The sequence below is a fragment of the Phaenicophaeus curvirostris genome, chromosome 6 (genome assembly GCF_032191515.1).
Source record: "Phaenicophaeus curvirostris isolate KB17595 chromosome 6, BPBGC_Pcur_1.0, whole genome shotgun sequence".
Lineage (NCBI taxonomy): Eukaryota > Metazoa > Chordata > Aves > Cuculiformes > Cuculidae > Phaenicophaeus > Phaenicophaeus curvirostris.
This window is the reverse complement of record NC_091397.1, coordinates 47975369-47995835: the sequence shown is the minus strand read 5'-3', so window position 1 is coordinate 47995835 and position 20467 is coordinate 47975369. Positions and strand designations below refer to the sequence as shown.

Sequence of the window (20467 nt, the reverse complement as noted above, 5' to 3'; positions counted from 1 at the left end):
AGTAAAGGAACAGTGGTAGGATGGATATTACAGTCAATAATTACACCTCAGGCAGCATCATTTAGAAATAGATTGGCCATACCCAACTTAACACTATAAATGGAAACACTGGCAAATGCAACACAATTAGTGTTTATGGAATTAAAATAATAATTACAGGCAACTTCAAAAATGGCTTCAAAATGATAGTTACTGTGTCCATAACCCAAATGTAATGGAAAATTAAAATGTTCAGTTGGATAAAATTAAATAAGTAGCCAAGGCTTGTCAGGAATTATGGGCAAGATTAGAAGGAGGATGGTTGAATAAACTATTGAATGGGTTTGGATTTTCATTGACCAGACGGTTAGCAAGCCTTTTGGCAGGGGAGATAGGAACTTAATTAAATTAAGAAGTACCAAGCCAGCGTTTGACAGATACTGCCAATAATTGGGAGAATACTGGGAGGAGGAGACCTGTGGGTGAACTTGGCAGGTAATGTTTGTGGGGATGACTACCCAGCACCCCTAAAGGCCCCTTTAGAGCACCCACAGAAGGTCCAAGGAATGACTTGGCATTCATTATAATTACATGTAAACATATGATTACGCACTTGATGAATAATGTATGGCTTTGTGTAACTTTGTGCATAAATGAAAGGGACAAACCTCTTGTTGTGTGCTTTGATTTGAGGAAAACCTCCAAGCACCCAGGATTTGCACAAATCTGAATAAAACAATGTCTCTTTCAGTGATGTAGTTATTGGCACACTGCACACTGCCCACATTTTGGACAATAATCTTAGTTTTCACTACCAAATCAGAATAGGCATAGTATATGATGTTCCTTTCATTAAGCTGCCACTTTTGTCACTTTGATATAAATAACAAGCACAAACAACCTTTTCCCCACTGTCTGTACATACTTGGCCTGGTCAGTCTTCTCTGTATTTGTTGTTCAGACTGATTTTAGCAAGCTATTTGTATTGCAGTTTGGAGAAGTAGCTTATTAAGTGTGTCGTAAGAAAAAACATGGCTGCTAAAGACTGTTGCTCCTTTTTCACGCTTCATTAAGCCACGAGCTCTGGCTGACAAGTAGCTACTTCTGTTGGACTGAAAGTAGGATCACATGCGTAATAGATATAGAAATTTTGTGTATTTGAAGAACGTTGACATAGGCAACTGTACAACCCAAAACTTAAACAGCTAAGAATAATGATACTTACTGTGAACTGCCCACTAACACAGATGGTCTCAAAGTTATTATGTGAAATCCAAAGTAAGCAAGATGGCTTTGACACTCAAAATTATATAATGTCCTCTGGAGTCTTTTCTGTAGCATTGAGATTGATTTTTTTTTTTTTTTAAATCTCAGTTCAAGACAAGGAGGATTTGAGAGGTCATCTGGATTGCTCTTCTTCTCTGAGCAAAGGGAACTTGGTTTTAATTCTGGTGCTAGCAGGAGAAGATGTTTGCCCTCAAAAAAGGTATAACAAAGGAAGCTGGAAGGATAACAACAAAGTAAGCAGACATCTGTTGTTTTTATTTTATCTCTGTGGGAAAGTCTATTTTAATCTTATCTATGTGAGACAATGGCACATGAAAATAAAATTCTGGTGTATAATAGTAACTTTTTATTAAAGAGAATGACATTAAACTAATTCAATAAAGAAGGCCAGATACAAGTCCCACTGAAAATCAACATAGAGAAGTCAGAGATTAAACAGTGGCAGGGACCATTCCCTTAGAGTCAGAGATATTTTCAGTGTCCAGAAATTTATCTGAAATGCAAAAATGGAAAAGCTTATTTGAACTATTTGCTTCTCATTATTTTACAACTGTCCTTCATTCATTTACACTGCAACATCAGCCAACTGATGCATGACTGTCTTTCATCTACCATCACTACTACAGACATTCCTTAATGCACAAAAATACAGCTGATTTATCCACATAATGAAATCAGCTTTAAAAGAAACTGAGTAATTTCTATCAAAGGCTGAGAAAGTAAGGGAAAGAGAGACTGCATAGTCCGAGTGGGCTACTCATACATTTACATTCTTAAACAAGTGTAACCAATTAATGCTTGTGTAAGCATCACTGAATTAGAATAACAGGGATAATTGTGTCTGAAGACTTGCTTATTCCAGGAATAGGGCATAAATCTTATTTATGAGGTTTTAAACTCACTATTTCAGACAAAGATCACAGCATTCAGAGCAATTGTTTCAGGCTGTTTGTGAATTCTAGAGAATCATCACTGCCTATGTTTGTCAGTGATTACATACTTCTTCACTCTTTGGTATTCACATTTTTTGGTAAATAAAACCTCTTAGATCAATAATAAAAAAATAAATACATTCTCCAGAGAAAAGTGTGAGATTGCCAAACCATTGTGACACAACCAAACAAACTTTAGCTGAGATTGTGTAATCTCAACAATCACTGTTTAAAATTGCAGAACAGTTTTAGCTGAGAATTTCAGCTGTTACCAAATTAACCTTATGCCTTTTACCGAAGGATTTCAAAAGCCAAAAGAAACAGTAATCAGTCTCCCATCTGTTTTTCTGAAGTGTTTCAGCCCAGTGGCAAAATTCAAGAGAAACTCAAGACTTAAAACCTTGCCACTCCTTCCCCTCATTTCAGTTAAGGTTCGTTGATTGTTCAATCTGAATGCAGTTCTTACACAGCTTAATAACAATGCAACCTGTATTGTGAGGCTAAATGCTGTCTAAAATAAACACATCCCTTGCCCCCAGCATTCTCCTCCCCATAGGCATGGCTACTCTGAAATCTTTTAAGATGCTTGAAAATGAAAATTGCAATAGGTGCCCCACTCATAATCGCTTTAAAATCGCAATAGGTGTTCCACTCATAATCGCTTTAGGGACAGATGATATTTATGTTACATCCAGAACTCCTAATTTGCTTCTTGTATGTAAAAACAAACAGATACTTTCAACCTGCAAACCTAGTGCTGGTTACCATTGCTACCATCCCAGCTAGGCGGCAAATTACCTGTTTATTGAAGGACCAGGATTTTGGTTTGGTCCCTGCTACAACTCCAGTTTCACTTGTGTGGGGTGGAGGCTTCAGCATCCCTCTGATGTGACTGCTTGGTGTTCAGTGGTCCCCTGGCTGCCACACTGCATTGTCCTGCAACGGAGAACTGGGGGAAATGGGTTGCCCTCAGTGGACATGTACACACGCGTTGTACCACAGATGTGTGGCTCACAGGGCAGGGTGATGCTGCTGAGCACAACAAAATAAAAATCTGGCAATCTCTTATTAGAGAGAATGGCATTAAACTAATTCAATAAAGAGGGCCAGATACAAATCTTACTGAAAATCAGTATAGAGAAGTCAGAGACTTCTGACTACAGCAGGACTAAGTGACAGGTCTGGAGCATGAGTCTTATGAGGACCAGCTGAGCGAGCTGGGGCTGTTTAGTCTGGAGCAAAGGAAGCTGAGGGGACACCTTGCAGCTCTCTACAACTACCTGAAAAGAGGTTGTAGTGAGGTGTGTGTTGGTCTCTTCTCCCAAGTAAAAAGTGATGAGATGAGAGGAAATGGCCTCAGGTTGCACCAGGGAAGGTTTAGACTGGATATTATGAAAGATGCCTTCACTGAAAGAAAAGTGGTCAACCACTGGGACAGGCTGCTCACGGAAGTGATGGAGTCTCCATCCCTAGGGGTGTTAAAAATATAGTGTTAATGTGGAACTTAGGGACATGGTTTAGCAGGCACAGTGGTGTTGGGCTGACAGCTGGACTGATGATCTTAGAGGCCTTTACCAATCTTTTCACTATTCTATGATGCTATGATTGATTCTGTAATTTCACCTTCTGCCTGGCCAGAAACTTGCAGCCATTCATAGGCAGGTGCTCCTGCTCTCTTGGGATGAGGGAGGGGGCCAACAGGATCATAGAATAGTAGAACCATAGAATGGCTTGGTTTGGAAGGAACCTTGAAGATCATCTGGTCCCAATCCCCGTGCCATAAGCAGGGACACCTTCCACCAGATCGGGTTGCTCAAAGCCCCATCCAGCCTGGCCTTGAACACCTCCAGGGAGGGGGCATAGAATCATAGAATAGTTTAGGTTCGAAGGGACCTTAAAGCCCATCCAGTTCCAACCCCCCCACGATGGGAATTCTGTGTTCAGTTCTGGGCCCCTCACCACAAGAAGGATGTCGAGGTTCTGGAGTGAGTCCAGAGAAGAGCAACAAATCTGGTGAGGGGGCTGGAGAACAGGCCTTATGAGGAACGGCTGAGAGAGCTGGGGGTGTTTAGCCTGGAGAAGAGGAGGCTGAGGGGAGACCTCATTGCTCTCTACAACTACCTGAAAGGAGGTTGTGGAGAGGAGGGTGCTGGCCTCTTCTCCCAAGTGACAGGGGACAGGACAAGAGGGAATGGCCTCAAGCTCTGCCAGGGGAGATTCAGGCTGGACATTAGGAAAAAAATTTTCACAGAAAGGGTCATTGGGCACTGGAACAGGCTGCCCAGGGAGGTGGTTGAGTCACCTGCCCTGGAGGTGTTTAAGGGACGGGTGGACGAGGTGCTGAGGGACATGGTTTAGTGATTGATGGGAATGGTTGGACTCGATGATCCAGTGGGTCATTTCCAACCTGGTGATTCTATGATTCTATGATATCTCACTAGATCAGGCTGCTCAAGGCCCCATCCAGCCTGGCCTTGAACACCTCCAGGGAGGGGACATCCACAGCTTCCCTGGGCAACCCGTGCCAGTGCCTCACCACTGTCCTGGTAAAGAAATTTTTCCTTATGTCTAGTCCAAATCTGCCCCTCTCCAGTTTATACACATCGCCCCTAGTCCTATGTCTACAAGCCCTTGTGAACAGTCCCTCTACAGCTTTCTTGTAGCCCCTTCAGGTACTGGAAGGCTGCTGTAAGATCTCAGAGCATTCTCTTCTCCAACTCTCTCAGCCTGTCCTCGTATGGAAGGTGCTCCAGCCCTCTGATCATCCTTGGAGCCGTCCTCTGGATCCATTCTACCAGCTCCACATCCTTCTTACATTGAGGATTCCAGAGCTAAACATCCACAGCTTCCCTGGGCAAACCCTGCCAGCCCTCACCAAGCTCATCGCGAAGAATTTCTCCCTAATGTCTGACCTACGTCTTTCCCCTTCCCGTTAATGACGATTCCCTCTCGTCCCATCCCCACGAGCCTTTGCAAACGCCCCCCGCCCGGCTTCCCCGTCGCCCCTTCACGGCGCTGGAAGCCGCTCTAAGGTCTCCCCGCCGCCCTCCCCCCGCCAGGCGGCGCCGCGGGGCGCGGGCAGCGGGCGGGGCGGAGGCGGAGCCGCTATGGCCGGGGCCGCCGCCGTCGTCTCCTTGTCCCCGTCCGCGCTGTCGCCGGGCCGCCGCGCCGGCCCCGCCATGGCCGAGGACGAGGAGGGAGCCAGCGAGGGGTGAGTGCGGCGGGCGGGGGTGGCTGGGCTGGATGGACCCGCGCCGGGCTCGGGCGTCGCCTGCCGTCCCCACCGGGCACGGCTCGGGCATCGCCTCCTCCTGGCACCGACGGGCTCGCGGCCCGGCCCCGCGGTCTGTGCCTCGGCTGGTGTGGAGAGCGGGCAGTGAGGCTTTACCCGCCTGTCCGTACCGCCAGCTGAGAGGGCTGGGGGTGTTTAGCCTGGAGAAGAGGAGGCTGAGGGGAGACCTCATTGCTCTCTACAACTGCCTGAAAGGAGGTTGTGGAGGGGAGGGAGCTGGCCTCTTCTCCTTCTGGCCTCTTCTGTGTAATGCTTGATGCGCTCTCTTTAAGCGTTATACAGCTGTGCTGCTGCCCTAATAACTAGTTGCTCTAACAACGCTCTTTATTAGTGCTCTATGCTCCTCTCCAGCTCTCTCTGCTGACCTTCCTTTCCTTTACCATCCCATGTCTACCAAAATAACTCCTCTGGCATAAAATATTCTGCTCCGTTCTCAGCATATAATCCTAATACTTGTTTGTAACTGTTTGCTCACGCTGTTGATATATGACTTCATTATAGCCATTAATCTGCCTGAAACTACGTAGTTTCACGCTGTATCTATTTGTCCGTGTACATCAAATGGTTCCATAATAAGCAAGTTATTAGTCAGTGATCTGCTCTTCTCTTCACATGTTCTACTCGTGTGCCTTCTCGTACTCTCTCTTTCAGTGTATGTTTTGTTTCTCATTGTACACTCCACCTTCCAGTACGGACCTGTCCTTACACCCTTCCATTACTCACAAATATATTTTCTGCTCTCCTTTGTACCACTATAGAATGATACAGTCATTCTGTCTCTGAGTCTGTTCACCAAACATAGTTAATATATCTGCTGGTCACTCGTCTTTCTTTTTGTTCCATCACGCTTTATGGTTCTAGTAAAAAAAATACTCTATCAGAAGATATCTCGCAGTGCTGTAGTCATGCATGTGCTTTATCCCCTCTGTCACGTGTAAATGTGTTTTGAATGCCCAGCAGTCCAGCCTGTTCAGATCCCTTTGCAGAGCCTCCCTACCCTCCAGCAGATCGACACTTCCACCCAGCTTAGTGTCGTCCGCAAACTTGCTAAGGGTGCGCTCGATGCCTTCATCCAGGTCATTGATAAAGACATTGAACAGGGCTGGACCCAGCACTGAGCCCTGGGGAACCCCACTTGTCACTGGCCTCCAGCTGGATTTCACACCATTTCCCACCACTCTCTGGGCCCGGCCATCCAACCAGTTTTCCACCCAGGAGAGTGTGCGCCTGTCCAGGCCAGAGGCTGACAGTTTCTGAAACGGAATGCTGTGAGAAACTGTCAAAGGCTTTACTGAAGTCCAGGAAGACTACATCCACAGCCTTTCCCTCATCCAGCAGCCGAGTCACTTTGTCATAGAACGCGATCAGGTTAGTTTGGCAAGACCTGCCTTTTGTGAACCCGTGTTGACTGGGCCTGATCACCCGGTTCTCTTTTCGTGTTATGTCTGTGCTGTTGTGTTTCAAAACTACCTGCGTCCTCAGTCTTGTTCTCTTTCTAGCCTTTTTTCCAACTTCTGGCTTTGATATTTCATCTTCCGTATTTTGCTCCTCTGCCAGTTCAGTCTGACCAGAACTGGACCATCCATCTTTTCCAAACTCCTTGTTACGCCTTTATCACCGTATGTACAAGTCTAAACTTCAAAGGTTTCTCTCTCAAAGCACTGTGCAGGTTTGTCTGGTGGTAACTCTGCTCTCTTCCTTTTCTCAAACTCTATATAGCTTTGCAAAATAGATTTCCCCTCAGCCCACCCTCAGCAGCATTACCCATTTTAAACTACAGTCCCCTTCTTAGTTCCGTGTTCTGACCTGTTCACATTCATGAAATACACGTCATTTTTAAAGCCTCTGGTTGATAGTTTGTGGGTTTTCCAAGTAATAGTCTTAAAATAGCTCTGTCTCAACCTGTTTTGTTTGTGTGTTCATTCAGCGTATTAGCTTGAACTGTATTAGCTGTCTGGTTTGATCACATCGAGTGCTGAGTGCTGCTGAGCCGGTGCCAGGGGCCCTTGACTTCAGTAGCCTGTCAGGATTGCAGGGTCGTAACACTCGATGAGCTGGATATAGGGTTAGGCATTGTAGGCTGAAATTTCCAAAAGATTATGACAAGTTCCTCATCATGGTTTACTCAGCTGGATAGCTTTTAAAGGGTATTGTTTTTCAGATGTTGTCAGTGCCCCCCTTCTGAACATTCAGGCCATTTGACGTGAAATCTTTCAGAGTAAGCCCCCCAGTTCACTAAAGACTTCTAAAACCAAAATCTCATCCTTCTTTTCCATGAGTTCAGAAAGGACATTAGCTTTGATAAAATGTTATTGGTCGAAGTTGTTAGTGCTTTTATTGGTTCCTAACAATAGTCAAAATTAACATTTCTTCATCTTTTGAAGCTGAGCAAAGCTCAGTACCCAGACGAAATTTGTGAACATGTGAATTGCGTTCAATACTTTTTCATTTAATGCTCCATGACAGGGAGGCGAAGAGTTACAATATGCCATCCAAACTCTAGATTAACTTGTTAGTGACAGGTGTATATGAATAATAAATATGACGTTTACTTTATCTGCTTTGAAAAAAATAGTGTGACTCAACTTGTTATGCAACACGCTCAGCTTATTGCAGTCTGTTATGTGTGTAAAGCGTGGTGGAAACGGAATAGCAGTGGCTCAGTTACTTTCTAGAAGATAGGAGCTGAATGGTACTCATGACATTGTCCTAACTTTGAATGAGAAGATTAACTAAACAAATGTTTTGCTGTTCATCATTGGAAGCATTTGCTTGGTTAACGTGTCACCTGCTAACGATTTCCAAACCTCATCACAGCCTTGGACCTTCTCTGCCTGAGTTTTAGACACAGACTTCTGCCTGTGAGGCAGACAGCCTAGCATAAGCCTTTTGCCAGCATTCAATTAACTTATACTCACTGTGGATTCAGCAGGACTGCTTATAACTTTTAAAACAACTAATAACAGCAGCTACTTAAAGTATGTGCGTATGGATGGGGGAAAAAAACCCACAAACCAGAATGCTGGTTTTCCCCCATTCTGAGATAAGTGGACTCTCGTTATTTAAAACAAATTCTAAGGGATCTGTGTTTATGAGGCTGCAGCAAATTGTTTGTAAGTCTCACAAAAAAAATGGCTTGGAGTAACAGGTGAAAACATGTACTGCAACACTAGTAATCACAATTATTTTTGTTTTCTCCTTCAGGCTTGTGTGTTTGTGTTACAGAATTTTTTATAATTCTGAAGTGAACTGATTAATAAAAGAAGAATAGTTCATTAGGCTTTAATAGAGCCTGTCTGCTTGATTTTTTTTACTCGTTTCCTCATCTGGGTTTTATAGCAATCCGAGTGAGTAGGCTGCTGAAAGCAGGGTCCTGCTTCCATTTCTTTGCAAAAGGAGACTATTTATAAGGCCTTTCCCTTAACACAGGTGACAGACCTACAACTTCCAGTTTTAAAGAGAAAGTAAGACATAAATGCAGTGTGTTTAAGCCTATGTAAGAAAGGGTTAAGGGACATTTCCTTCCTCTTTTCTTAGTTTGTCTTTTCCACTGGTAGTGTTGTCTGTCATAGATTTGGTGTTCACTGCCTTTTGCATTATGTTTATGTGCTCATCTGGAAGTATACACGTGACCAGGGGTTCGGGCATTTATAGAATTGTTTCAGTTTTCCTGCCCTTGTATGAATTTGTGAAGGGAGGGTGTGATTATGAGGAAGATATCTCTTCTCCTCCAACGTAGGGAGAGAGGGAAAGATGGCAAAATATAATGGGGGCTATCTTCATGTTTCAGTGGCAGAAAAAAGATGGCCGTGGCAGTGTGGTTGTGGCCCTGTCCCTGAACAAGGAGGAATCTCATCTAAATGCTCCCAGGAGAGGCTTGATTAAATACTGTGAGAGATAGAACAGTAATGTTCAGCTTTTCCTGGCTGGCAACTGTAGGCAAACATTATGCAACAAGGTTAAAAAAAAATGCAGTGAGTATATAGAAGTTGATGAACTGTTCAGCTCTTTTCACCTGTTTTTGACTGCCCTTTGGGTTCCTTTGCTTATGTGTATTCTTTGACTCAGGCTTAGGATAGAGATTCAGAGAAGGAGTATTCTATTTGTTAATTTTTTTCATTTGCTTCACTTGTTTCACACTGGTTCTCCATGGTTATACATGAGGTACTTAGCTATGTGAAGGGTATTTTTAGCTTTATACATATACCTACCACTTTTCAAGCTCCCTCAGCTTAGCAGGAAAGCAGATGCCAGAGTTGCTGACAAGGAGTCACCAAAGAACTGCAGCCTCGGTCAGGATCTGTTTGTGAGGTGGCAGTGAGGCCCCTGGACTTTCTTTCACAATTCAAAACCAAACCAGGTAAAATTAGCTCATCTCATTTGCTGAATTTTAAATTAAATGTATATGTTTGTAAGTTTTGGTTTTAGTTCTTTTTAGTTCTTTATGGTTCTTAAAGTAGACTGCACAGAGTTTGAATTGGCACAGACTGGACACACATAGACTGAGAGGTTTTATCCTCCACTCTTTCTGAAACTTGTTCTTATGTTAGACTATAGGAAGTAAGGCCACACCAACATGCTCCAGTGAGCTGTGGAAGATCTCCCCCTTTGTTTGAGCATCTTCTCAGTTGTTCCTTTCCAGTGGCCTGTGGAAAAGCTGGTTGCCACCTTTGGTGAAGGAGCATCCAAGTGTGTGGTTTCCGCTGCCACCGCTGGACGTGCAGATGATCTCATGCTATGTGTGCATCATGCTCTGTGTGCGTAGTAGATGGACATATTTTTACAGATACAGTCACCAGACTTCCACTGTCTGGCATGAAGGTTTCCACCACTTCCCATAGAAGATGCCCCTTCTCCAGTGATTACCTTGCTAAGTCATCTGCTATGACAGAAATTCCCCATTAAGAAGAAAATCTGAATAGATTTATCAGCCATCTGGCTGAAGTCTTTAAACAAACATAGGAGAGGCAGAGAGAGGAAGATAGCAATTACGTAGTAGCTTTAAATTTACATTTAGGATGTTACTGGGGTGGGGGGTAAGGCAAGTTAAAGAGGCAGCATTAAAAAGTCTGCTACTAATTGTGTCGGTCAAGTGGAACCTTCCGAGTGTCAAGCAAAGACTCCACTACAAAAGCTGTTAAAGTAGGATTAGGGTATCTGTGAGTGAAGGGGGTTGTAGCCCCAGTGGAAATTAGAGTGCAGTCATAACTCCAAAGGAGCAACTAGCTGCGTTGTTGGAGTAGCGTTGGTGACTATGGGTCACTGGAGAAGGCAAGCTTTAGCCAGTACTGTATGCATCTGAGTATGTTAAGCATTTTTAGAGCCTGCTAGGCTAATTTGAGACCTACCTCTCTGAAAGGGAGAATGTCTGTACCAGGAGGAGCTCTGACTTTTCTAGCTTTTACGGGAGGATCTGAACAACTTTCCCAGATGGTAAGTTATTAAAACATCTTTTCTTTTCCCTCTGGTTATAGTGGGTATTTAAGATTGGTTGTTGAGGAAACTTCAATTCTCATGTTTCATAGCTTTTGAGTATTTACTTGCAGCTCTGATATTCTTTCAGAATAGGATTTTGTACATGATTTTTATTGACAGCCAGAGAGAAGAGGAAATGGGAGGAAAAGGGAGTGTCTGCATTTGAAAGTGTCTGCTCTGAAAGATCCAGATGAGAAGCTGAACAGCAGGAGAGAGGTCAGTGGAAAAGAGAGATTTGTGAGTCAGTGAAGCTGTGTAAGGGAATGAGGTCAGTCTGGAATAAGGTTAAGAGGGTAGAAGAGGACGATTTTAAGCGACACCAAGAAAACATGGTGAGGAATGGCAGAGGAGGAAGGTGCTCTGAGTGAGTTATAATAGAAAACTCAGATCATAGGAGACTACAGAAAAGAGGGGAAAATACAGGTGTGGAAAATTGTATTCTGTAACAAAGGGTGCAAGAGTGCCTGTTACCATCGAGAAAGTTCACTCATACTGAGGTTAGGAAGAGGAGGGTATTGTAATGAGGAAAAAAAACCAAATGGGATGGGGTAGTGCTAGCAGGGTATTGCAGGTTGTTTTTTTCCTTGATTACATTTAGTAAGTGTCAGACTGACACTAAAGTCTTATTAGTTGTGTTGTACCTTTCCAGAAGGGGATATATGGTGCAATGGCTTTTTAGACTCATGTAACTTCTTACCTATTTTTAAGACTGCTTGTGCTTCCTTGACATCTAAAGCATTTATCGTGTAGGCCTGTACACAAAACAGTCTGTTATTAAAAGGGTTATGCACTTCTTAGGTTTTCAAGAAGTGGAAGTGAGGCTAGGTAACCCAAAATGTTGAATACTGGTTCTTGAAGTTTGACATAAGTAACTGTTAGTAACTGCGATAAAGGAACAAAATGAAGAAGTTGTTCTAATTATCTGCTGTGAAACAACCCATCTCCAGTGTGTATTCACGTTCGAGCAGGAGTGGGGTTTGTGTATGGCGTGTTTGGGGCTGAGGGAAATAACCACATGCTTCAAATAGTCTTTTGACTGTGTTCTTACACGGCTCCTTATGGAAAAATGGAAACATCCATCTCCTGTTTAAGTTGTGATCTAAATTCTGCATAATACACTATGGAGTTAAAAACAAAAGATAAATGAGGTGGAGTATGGGTGGGCAGTGGTGCAGATTTATGAGAAGTGCCTGTTATGTGTGTATTTTGTCATCCTGTTTGACAGAACTCGGGAACAGTCTGAAATGCAGGTTTCTGTCATGGTAGGTATGAAAAGGCTGACAAATAAGGTTTACGCAAGGTTGAGGTTATACACTATATAAAGGGCAGCAGGAGTACATTAGTAGGTGGATGAATAAAATGAAAGTAGTGGGAAGTTCTGTAACGTCTGAAGGGTACCAAGAGGAAATTTTAATTTAATTTTGCTTTTCCTCACAAATTCTTAATGGAATATGCAATGTGCTTTTTTGTAAAAAATGCGTAACGGCTGTGACAATGCCAAGTTCTATCAGATGTGAGTTTGCTCTAGAGAAGGAAGAGGGTTGCAGGTCCTCAGTGGTACGTAACCTGCGTGTTACACACGTCGTCTCTGTCACAAGGCTGAGTAGTTTTGGTGGGACAGTGCAGCTCGCCCCTTTCCTCTCCTCTCCTCTCCTCTGCATCCACATCTTTGTCTCTGTATTCCATCTACCTGTCTGTAGTTGCTAATACAGATTTTTCTGTAGATTGTGTTTGAGTTTAGCTTTTAAATCAAGATATATAATAGTAAGTTCTTAGTAGAGATGGAGGGAAATACCAAGGGCTTGGTTAGCTGGTTGCTGTTAGCTGTTGGTGGGCTGTAAAGATTTTAAGGGGAAATGCCTGTATGTTAGTGTGTGTTTTAAGTTAGGGAGGGATGGTGTTTGTGAAAGTAGAATTAATTAATTCTTTGCTCTGTAGTATATTTGTGACTGATTTTAACCTGACTGCCTAGAAGGGATTGTGATGTTTCGAAGGACAGTAGGACACTGCCCTTGTTTGTAGATTTGAAACCTATATAGCAGTGAACAGTAATAGGAATCAGTAATAGCTGTATGGCCATGTGTATGATTTCTTCATTACTGCACACATGCTTCATGGTTTCTTGTGCTGGATGCTAACCTGGATCGGGACAGTCCCAAGCACAAATACAGGCTGGGTGGAGAATGGATTGAGAGAAGCCCTGAAGAGAAGGACTTGGGTGTGCTGATGGATGAGAAACTCAACATGACCCAGCAGTGTGCTTATGCAACCCAGAAAGCAAACCGTACCCTGGGCTGCATCAAAAGAAGTGCAGCCAGCAGATGGAGGGAGGTGATTCTCCCCCTCTGCTCAGCTTTCCTGAGACCTCACCTGGAGTACTGCATTCTGTTCTGGAGTCATCAGCAGAGGAAGGATGTGGATCTGTTTGAGTCCAGAGGAGGGCAAAGAACGTGATCAGAGGGCTGGAACATCTCTCCTATGAGGACCGGCTGAGAGAGTTGGGCTTGTTTAAGCTAGAGAAGAGAAGGCTCCAGGGAGACCTTATAGCAGCCTTCCAGTACTTAAAGGCTGCCTATAGGGAAGCTGGGGAGGGTCTCTTTGTCAGAGAGTGCAATGGTGGAATGAGCAGTAGTAGTTTTAAGCTGAAAGAGGAAAGATTTAGATAAGATATTCAGAAGAAATTTTTTACTGTGAGGGTGATGAGGCACTGGAACAGGCTGCCCAGAGAAGCTGTGGCTGTCCCATTCCTGGAGGTGTTCAAGGCCAGGTTGGATGAGGCTTTGAGCAACGTGATCCAGTGGAAGGTGACCCTGCCCATGGCAAGGGGGTTGAAACTGGATGATCTTTGAAGGTCCCTTCCAACCCTAACCATTTTCTGATTCCAGAACTACTTTTAAGCAGTATGAACATTGCAGGTTGCAGGCTTTGATGGCAGTCCATGGGTAAATGTCATTCTTATACTGAAAAAGCACATGCCCTGAAATTAATACCTTTGGATATCACTAGAAAGGGGATGGAAGAAATGACAATAAACATATAGAAAGGATACATATGGATAAAGAAAAAAAGGAAGGCTGTACTGGCAGGCAGAGAATGCAATGAGGAGGGAGCCACAATGATGCAAGGCATACAGCAAGGCATGCGTATGGCTGAGGTTCGGCATAGGAGGGAGGAAAACTGTAGGTTCTCTGCACTGCCTGAATGCTCAGGTGAATTTAACTAACAAATATAGTTTGTAAATTAATTAAACTGGACTTGAATATCACTAAAATACCCAGAAAATGCTCATTGGTTGTGGATTCACATTCATTATTTGCATTCTCAGGTTAATTTTTATAAGTGATAGTAGTATCTATAGAGACAGTAATTAAATTTGCTTCTCAATTTTTTCATTAATTCTGATGTTGAATGTTCTGAATACAGAGTTCCAAGATGCAGTATAAGGAATGCATTGGTTTTACCTCTGACCTAATGTAGCAATATTATCATGGGCTTTTTGTTGAAATGGCACTGATGAACATTGCATTTCCTAGAAATATTTTGCAGAGTTTTTCAAAACATTCTATTTTAATGTTAATGAAACATCCAAGAGTTTCACAACATCTAATTGCATGGAACATCTTGGCTCCAAGCTCATCTAAACAGAACTTTATAGGCAGGGTTAGAATGTCATCTGAGGGAAAAATATTGTTTCCTTTTTAACCTATTCACATCAGTTTCATACACTCTTGTCACTGCATGAAAATGGTAACCAGACATTTGTTAAAGAATTGAGGTCTTTTGTTCCCATAACGCATTCCTAATTACTGCTTCTGTGTCTTGTCTCTCTAGTATGTTCCTCAAGGTCTTTCCTTGAGGATGATAACATCTTTGATCTTTTTGTGCAATGATTATGAAGTGGAACATGGAATATTTTTCTTCCTCTGATGTTTGTCTGCAACTGCCAGAGCCTAATCTTTGTCCTAGGAACATCACATTCAAATTCTAGTTGTGTTTACTCCATATGACTTCTACTGTCCATGCAGAAGCTCAGCCCCTGGATATACTGCCTTTGTAGTAACAGTTACTGTACCTGGATTGTGTATGCTTGAATGCTTCTGACTGTATTCATTATTCTCAGAAGACTTAAGTGCTAAAGAACATGCTGCACTTCAGGAACAGGAATGAGGAACAACAAGGACTCCTAAAATTTTTTAATGCTCTTAAAGTTCTCATGAAACCATATCCTAAGCCTTGTTCCCAAGACGTCCTTACTCAGTTAAATCCAGGCTGACTGAGGTCATGATTATATGTTACTGTCCGAAAGTGGCAGCTCTGACTTCAAAGCTCGCCGTCCACCTTGCCTCACTGGTTCACCTTGTTAACCTGTACGTCTGCTGGTCCAGCTGTTTGGCTTCTCTGTAGCCGGGTCTCCATAGTTTTCTGGTTTAAGGCATAGTTTCTTTTAAAGCTAAACCATTTCACAAATCTGATAGAGAGAGCAGCCAGAGAACAATTGAATTAACAAGGTGGAGGGAGTAGCTCTGATCCGATCTGCTGGCAGTGAGGGTGGCATGAGATTTGGGCATTACATCCCCCAGTTTCCCACATGGTGACACCAGCAGGGGTGAAAACGCAGAAGTGGGGTGCTCCTCAGAGTGGGACTAACACCCAGACTTCTCTGTGTGCTTTATCTTTCTCGTTTTAAAAATTGACTCTTCTTGACTTGAGACTAACACTGAATATTAACTGCAGTCAATTACTCTGTCAAGGGTTTTAAGTCTAATATGTATTTATTTGCTGCCTCTTGTTCTCAGTTTTATGCAGAGCATGTTGCTTTCGTATGATAGAGATATTTTTTTAATTCCCTAAACATTCTAAATTTAATTAGGAAATTTGAGTTCTCTTTCATGCTAATCAGTAATGCATTCTGGCATTTTCAGTTAAATATGTTTTGCTTTATAGTTTTTTACTTCATTCAATAATTAATAAAATCTCACCATTATAGTCTTCTATTCTTTGAACAGAAGGAGAATTTATCTTGGTCTATAAGAATTTGTTTTATTTACTTATTTACATTAAAACTGTTTCCACCTCAGCTTTCCCTCTGATATCAAGATTTCTGATTTAAACTCATACCATGCTTGACGGTTGCATTTTCCTGGATTTTGAACGATTACTGTTGTTGAAATGCTAGAGACTGCTGGCTTCTCTGAAACCACACAGGAAACGTAGAACATATTCATAAAATTGAATCCACAATGATTAAGTGACATCTAATTCCAGAGGCAGTACCTTAGGCATTTTACATTTCTTATCACTGTTAGTCATCTAATGTTGTGTTACCAAACAGAAAAATGTTATCAGATTTGATTCAGAGATATGCAGTTCCAGCATATAATAATTTTAAAACTTTCCTGAGTTGAAAATACTTGCAACTTGGGTATCTCCTCAAGTTTACTTTTCAGTTTACTGGAGTTTTAGAAACATATTTTCTTGTTCTTTCACACACTAGTTTGAAATAGGTTTATTGTGTTTTTTTCCAAAGTATTTTTTTCACCAGTGATTTGTTAAACAAGCTACATTCCAGAGAAATTCTCTTGGAACTAAATAGAGACCAAGATGGAACTTGGATATTGTGAATGCTGAAAAGAAAAATATTTTTCTTTACTTAAATAGTAGCCTTCTTTTGTAAAGAAAGCCTTGCATCAGTCATGTAAACAGCACTCAGTATTCTGGTGTTGCAGGCCATTAAATTAATGAAATCTGGAAGGAAAAGTTTATTGTAACTTAACTCTGTCTTGGACATAAGTTAGGCAGATGTAAAACTGCTATCTTTCTCTAACATTTTGACGCGGAGTCCTGTTTGTGTCATCCTTGAGTGTTTCTTTTGCTTAATTTACTGTGATTTAGTGGAAATCTGTTGCTTACAAGTTTTTATTCTGCTTTTTGGCTACGCAGGCTTTGCAGAGGTCATTACAACTAGCTCCAGAATGGTGGTGTACATGGGAAAATAACCTCAGTTGAATTATCTTGAGCTTAATACATACATCTTGTAAGACATGCATTCACATAACTCTAATGTAAGTAAGTTTTAAATTTGAAAAGTGAGAGAATGAGTTTCGTGTCTGTACATTTATGTCTTCTAGATAGAGGTATAAGCAACTTTTGCTGAACATCCATTAAGCATCTTTTTATAGTAGAGCTTCATTCTTTAAATCCTCATTACAAGCCAGAAATTTAGCTGTTTGAGCATGCTTCAGCGTTACAAATGATGTTTTCAAGAGCTTATTGTGGAGTATATCAAGTTTGTAACTGGCCACTGATCCATTAGTTGTCTTGCATGTAATCAATTCTCACCGAGCTAAATAGGATTAATCAGGCTGGTAGAACAGTGGAGTCTTGAGGTACCTATTTGCCAGGTTTTTCATTCAATTTGGCCTAATTAGTGGAGGTGGATGGGTGGGTCAGGTTCACTATGCCTCTGCCTCTATTTGATTCTGTTTGGGTGTCTCTGGGTGTCCCTTTACTTTTACCTTTACCTTTTGATCTCCTGCCCCAGGCATGTTATAAGAAGCATGGAGGTCTGTTGGCAGAGAGAGAGACTTCTTTGAATGCCCATCAGGTCAGCAGCCCACCACCCACTGGCCTCTGATTTTACCAGCCTCTAGTACTCCAAACTTTTTCAAGTGGCTGTGTAACTGACCTCAATTAGGTGCTGGGCTGATGGTTGGACTGGACTATCTTAGACGTCTTTTCCAGCCTTAATGATTTTAAGATCTTATGGCATGCTCTGTCCCAGTAGTTTATTGTTTATTCGTAATGGGTGTGCATGCCAGTTTATATTACTGCATGGTCCCAAACAAATATACAGGTTAAATTCCACTAGTTAGTTGCCTTGGTAATTTAACCTGTAACATGCACATATATATAATCAGTATAAAAATGATAGAAATTTGGGCTATCAGTTGCCTGATTTTTTCACGCTTTTTGATACAGCAAGTAGCTAAGCTGAATAGATTTCTAAATGCCCCAAAATACAAGATTCCACTGTTGAGTTTTCTTGCTGTAAAAAGAAAGATGGAAACTGTCTGGGAAGTGGTGGGTGATGAGAGCAGAGTGGGGGTCTGCCTCTTATGACCTGGATGAAGGAATTGAATGTACCCTTGACAAGTTCAGAGATGGCACTAAGCTGCGTGGAAGTGTTGATCTGCTGGAGGGTAGGGAGGCTCTGCAAAGGGATCTGAACAGGCTGGACCACTGGGCTGAGACCAATGGCATGAGGTTTAACAAGGCCAAATGCCGGGTCCTGCACTTGGGGCACAACCACCCTATGCAGCTACAGGCTAGGGGAAAAGTGACTGGAAAGCTGCCTGGAGGAGAGGGGTGTGTTGGTTGACAGCGACTGAACATGAGCCAGCAGTGTGCCCAGGTGGCCGGGAAGGCCAATGGCATCTTGGCTTGTATCAGAAACAGCGTGACCAGCAGGTCCAGGGAGGTTATTCTCCCTCTGTACTCGGCACTGGTGAGACCGTTCCTCGAATCCTGTGTTAGTTCTGGGCCCCTCACCACAAGAAGGATGTTGAGGCTCTTGAGCGAGTCCAAAGAAGAGCAACAAAGCTGGTGAAGGGGCAGGAGAACAAGTCTTACGAGGAGCGACTGAGGGAGCTGGGGGTGTTTAGCCTGGAGAAGGAGGCTGAAGGGAGACCTCATTGCTCTCTACAACTACCTGAAAGGAGGTTGCAGAGAAGTGTGTGTTGGTCTCTTCTCCCAAGTGGCAGGCGATGGGACAAGAGTGAATGGCCTCAAGCTGTGCTAGGGGAGGTTCAGATTCAAAATTAAGAAAAAATTTTTCACTGAAAGGTTCATTGAGCACTGGCACTGGCTGCCCAATGTGAGAATTAATTGATAAGTTTTGCTGCGGCTTGTATGTTTAATTATCTCATCATATAAATCTGCCTTGTAAGATGCAGCTGTTGTAGGAGATAGCCTGAAGGGAGTCTCTGGACGTGGTCAGATAACCCAAATAAATAACGAGCATTTATTTTGTGAAGATTTATATGTTCTTTGTCTAAAACTAGTATATATACCCACTGCTTTTGTAAGATGTTATGCCTTTTTTAAAAGGGCATCCAATTCAGCACTGAATGGTAAAATAAAAACATTATTGCCTTTGCTTTGAAGACTTTGTCCTTTTCAATATTTTACCAGTGAATAAATGTTTCTCACACCAGGGAGGTGGTTGAGTCACCATGCCTAGAGGTATTTAAAAGACGAGTAGATGTGGTACATAAGGATATAGTTTAGTGGCACATAACTATGGTTGGACTCAATAATTTCAGAGGTCTTTTCCAACTGGTGATTCTATGATTCTAGATGTGGGAAGCTCTCTTACAATGTGAAACTATTGCTGAATTCTTTAGTTTTCTATGTGATCTCCATTGCTGGTGAGCACAGAATCTTGAAACGTCTGTTGTTTCTTTTTTGACATTGCATAGCTCTTTCAACTTTATATCACAGAAATAAAAATACTTGGCCATGTAAGCAGTTGACCTTCTTGTTTTCATTTAGAAGACACATTCAAAACAGATGGGCAGAAGAAATGACACAGCCACATGCTAGTCTTCCAAAGCTATCGGAGGAAGAATTCAAATAGATTAAATAGGTTATTGTTCTCTGCATATGGAAAACGCCTAGCAATATGGTAAATAATTTTTTGGAAGGCGATAGGGAAAACCGAAGGATTAAATCTTGAATATAGATAACTAAATATAACTTTTCTAGAAAGTAAGCACTTTTTTTTTTTTTTTAAAGGGAGCCTTCTTTGCTTGCTGTTTTAGTTCAGCAAGTACACAATGAATTGCAAATATGTTTTTTATTTTAAGTGTTTCAGCTTGCTGGCTGTATTGTTTAACTATGTATATGTGATGTCTCTTCTGAATGACAATCTCAGTATTTATACACAGTACTGATAACTGACAAAAGAAAGAGTAGACATATGTGCTACAGCTTTCCCATGGTGATACAATTTTGTAAATATTTTTCCCGAGTATCCAGGTGTCTCCCTAAGGCTGGGAAATGAAATTCTGTGACTTTGAACTGTAGATTTCTTTTTTTTTTTTCATTGTGGTCACATTTCCTCACTGTCTTCATGATGACATGTTGCAGCTATATGTTTCTGTTAAAAAAAGAAAAAAATAAATAAGCTTCTTCGCTAAATCAGTGGTTTTGCCAAGAAACTTCTCATATGGGGGTTGTAACTACATGATCTTTAAGGTCCCTTCCGACCCAAACCATTCGATGATTCATGTAGTTTTGGCTTGGTGGAAATAACGACTGGATTTTGCACTTCTGACCTGAGAGTTATGAATGAAAATGCCTAGTTGAGCATATAACTAGCAGAAAGTTTGGCTGAGAATGGTGGTGACATAGCTATGGTTTAATGATTTACCCGAGTAATTCATAACATTGGACACAATTTGTGTTATTGCTAAACTTAGATTTCACAGTTATTTCCTGGTTA

General features: G+C 42.1%; 1 protein-coding gene across 1 annotated transcript in view; it reads left to right on the top strand.

The window, feature by feature from the left end:
* The first annotated feature begins 5294 nt into the window (after positions 1-5294).
* The window catches only part of ABHD5 (abhydrolase domain containing 5, lysophosphatidic acid acyltransferase), a 29384-nt gene continuing 14211 nt past the window's right edge, over positions 5295-20467 (top strand). Inside the window, exon 1 of the mRNA XM_069860146.1 lies at positions 5295-5409. Within this exon, the coding sequence (XP_069716247.1) occupies positions 5306-5409 (104 nt within the window). The 5' untranslated portion in view covers positions 5295-5305. The remainder of the gene's footprint in view (positions 5410-20467) is intronic.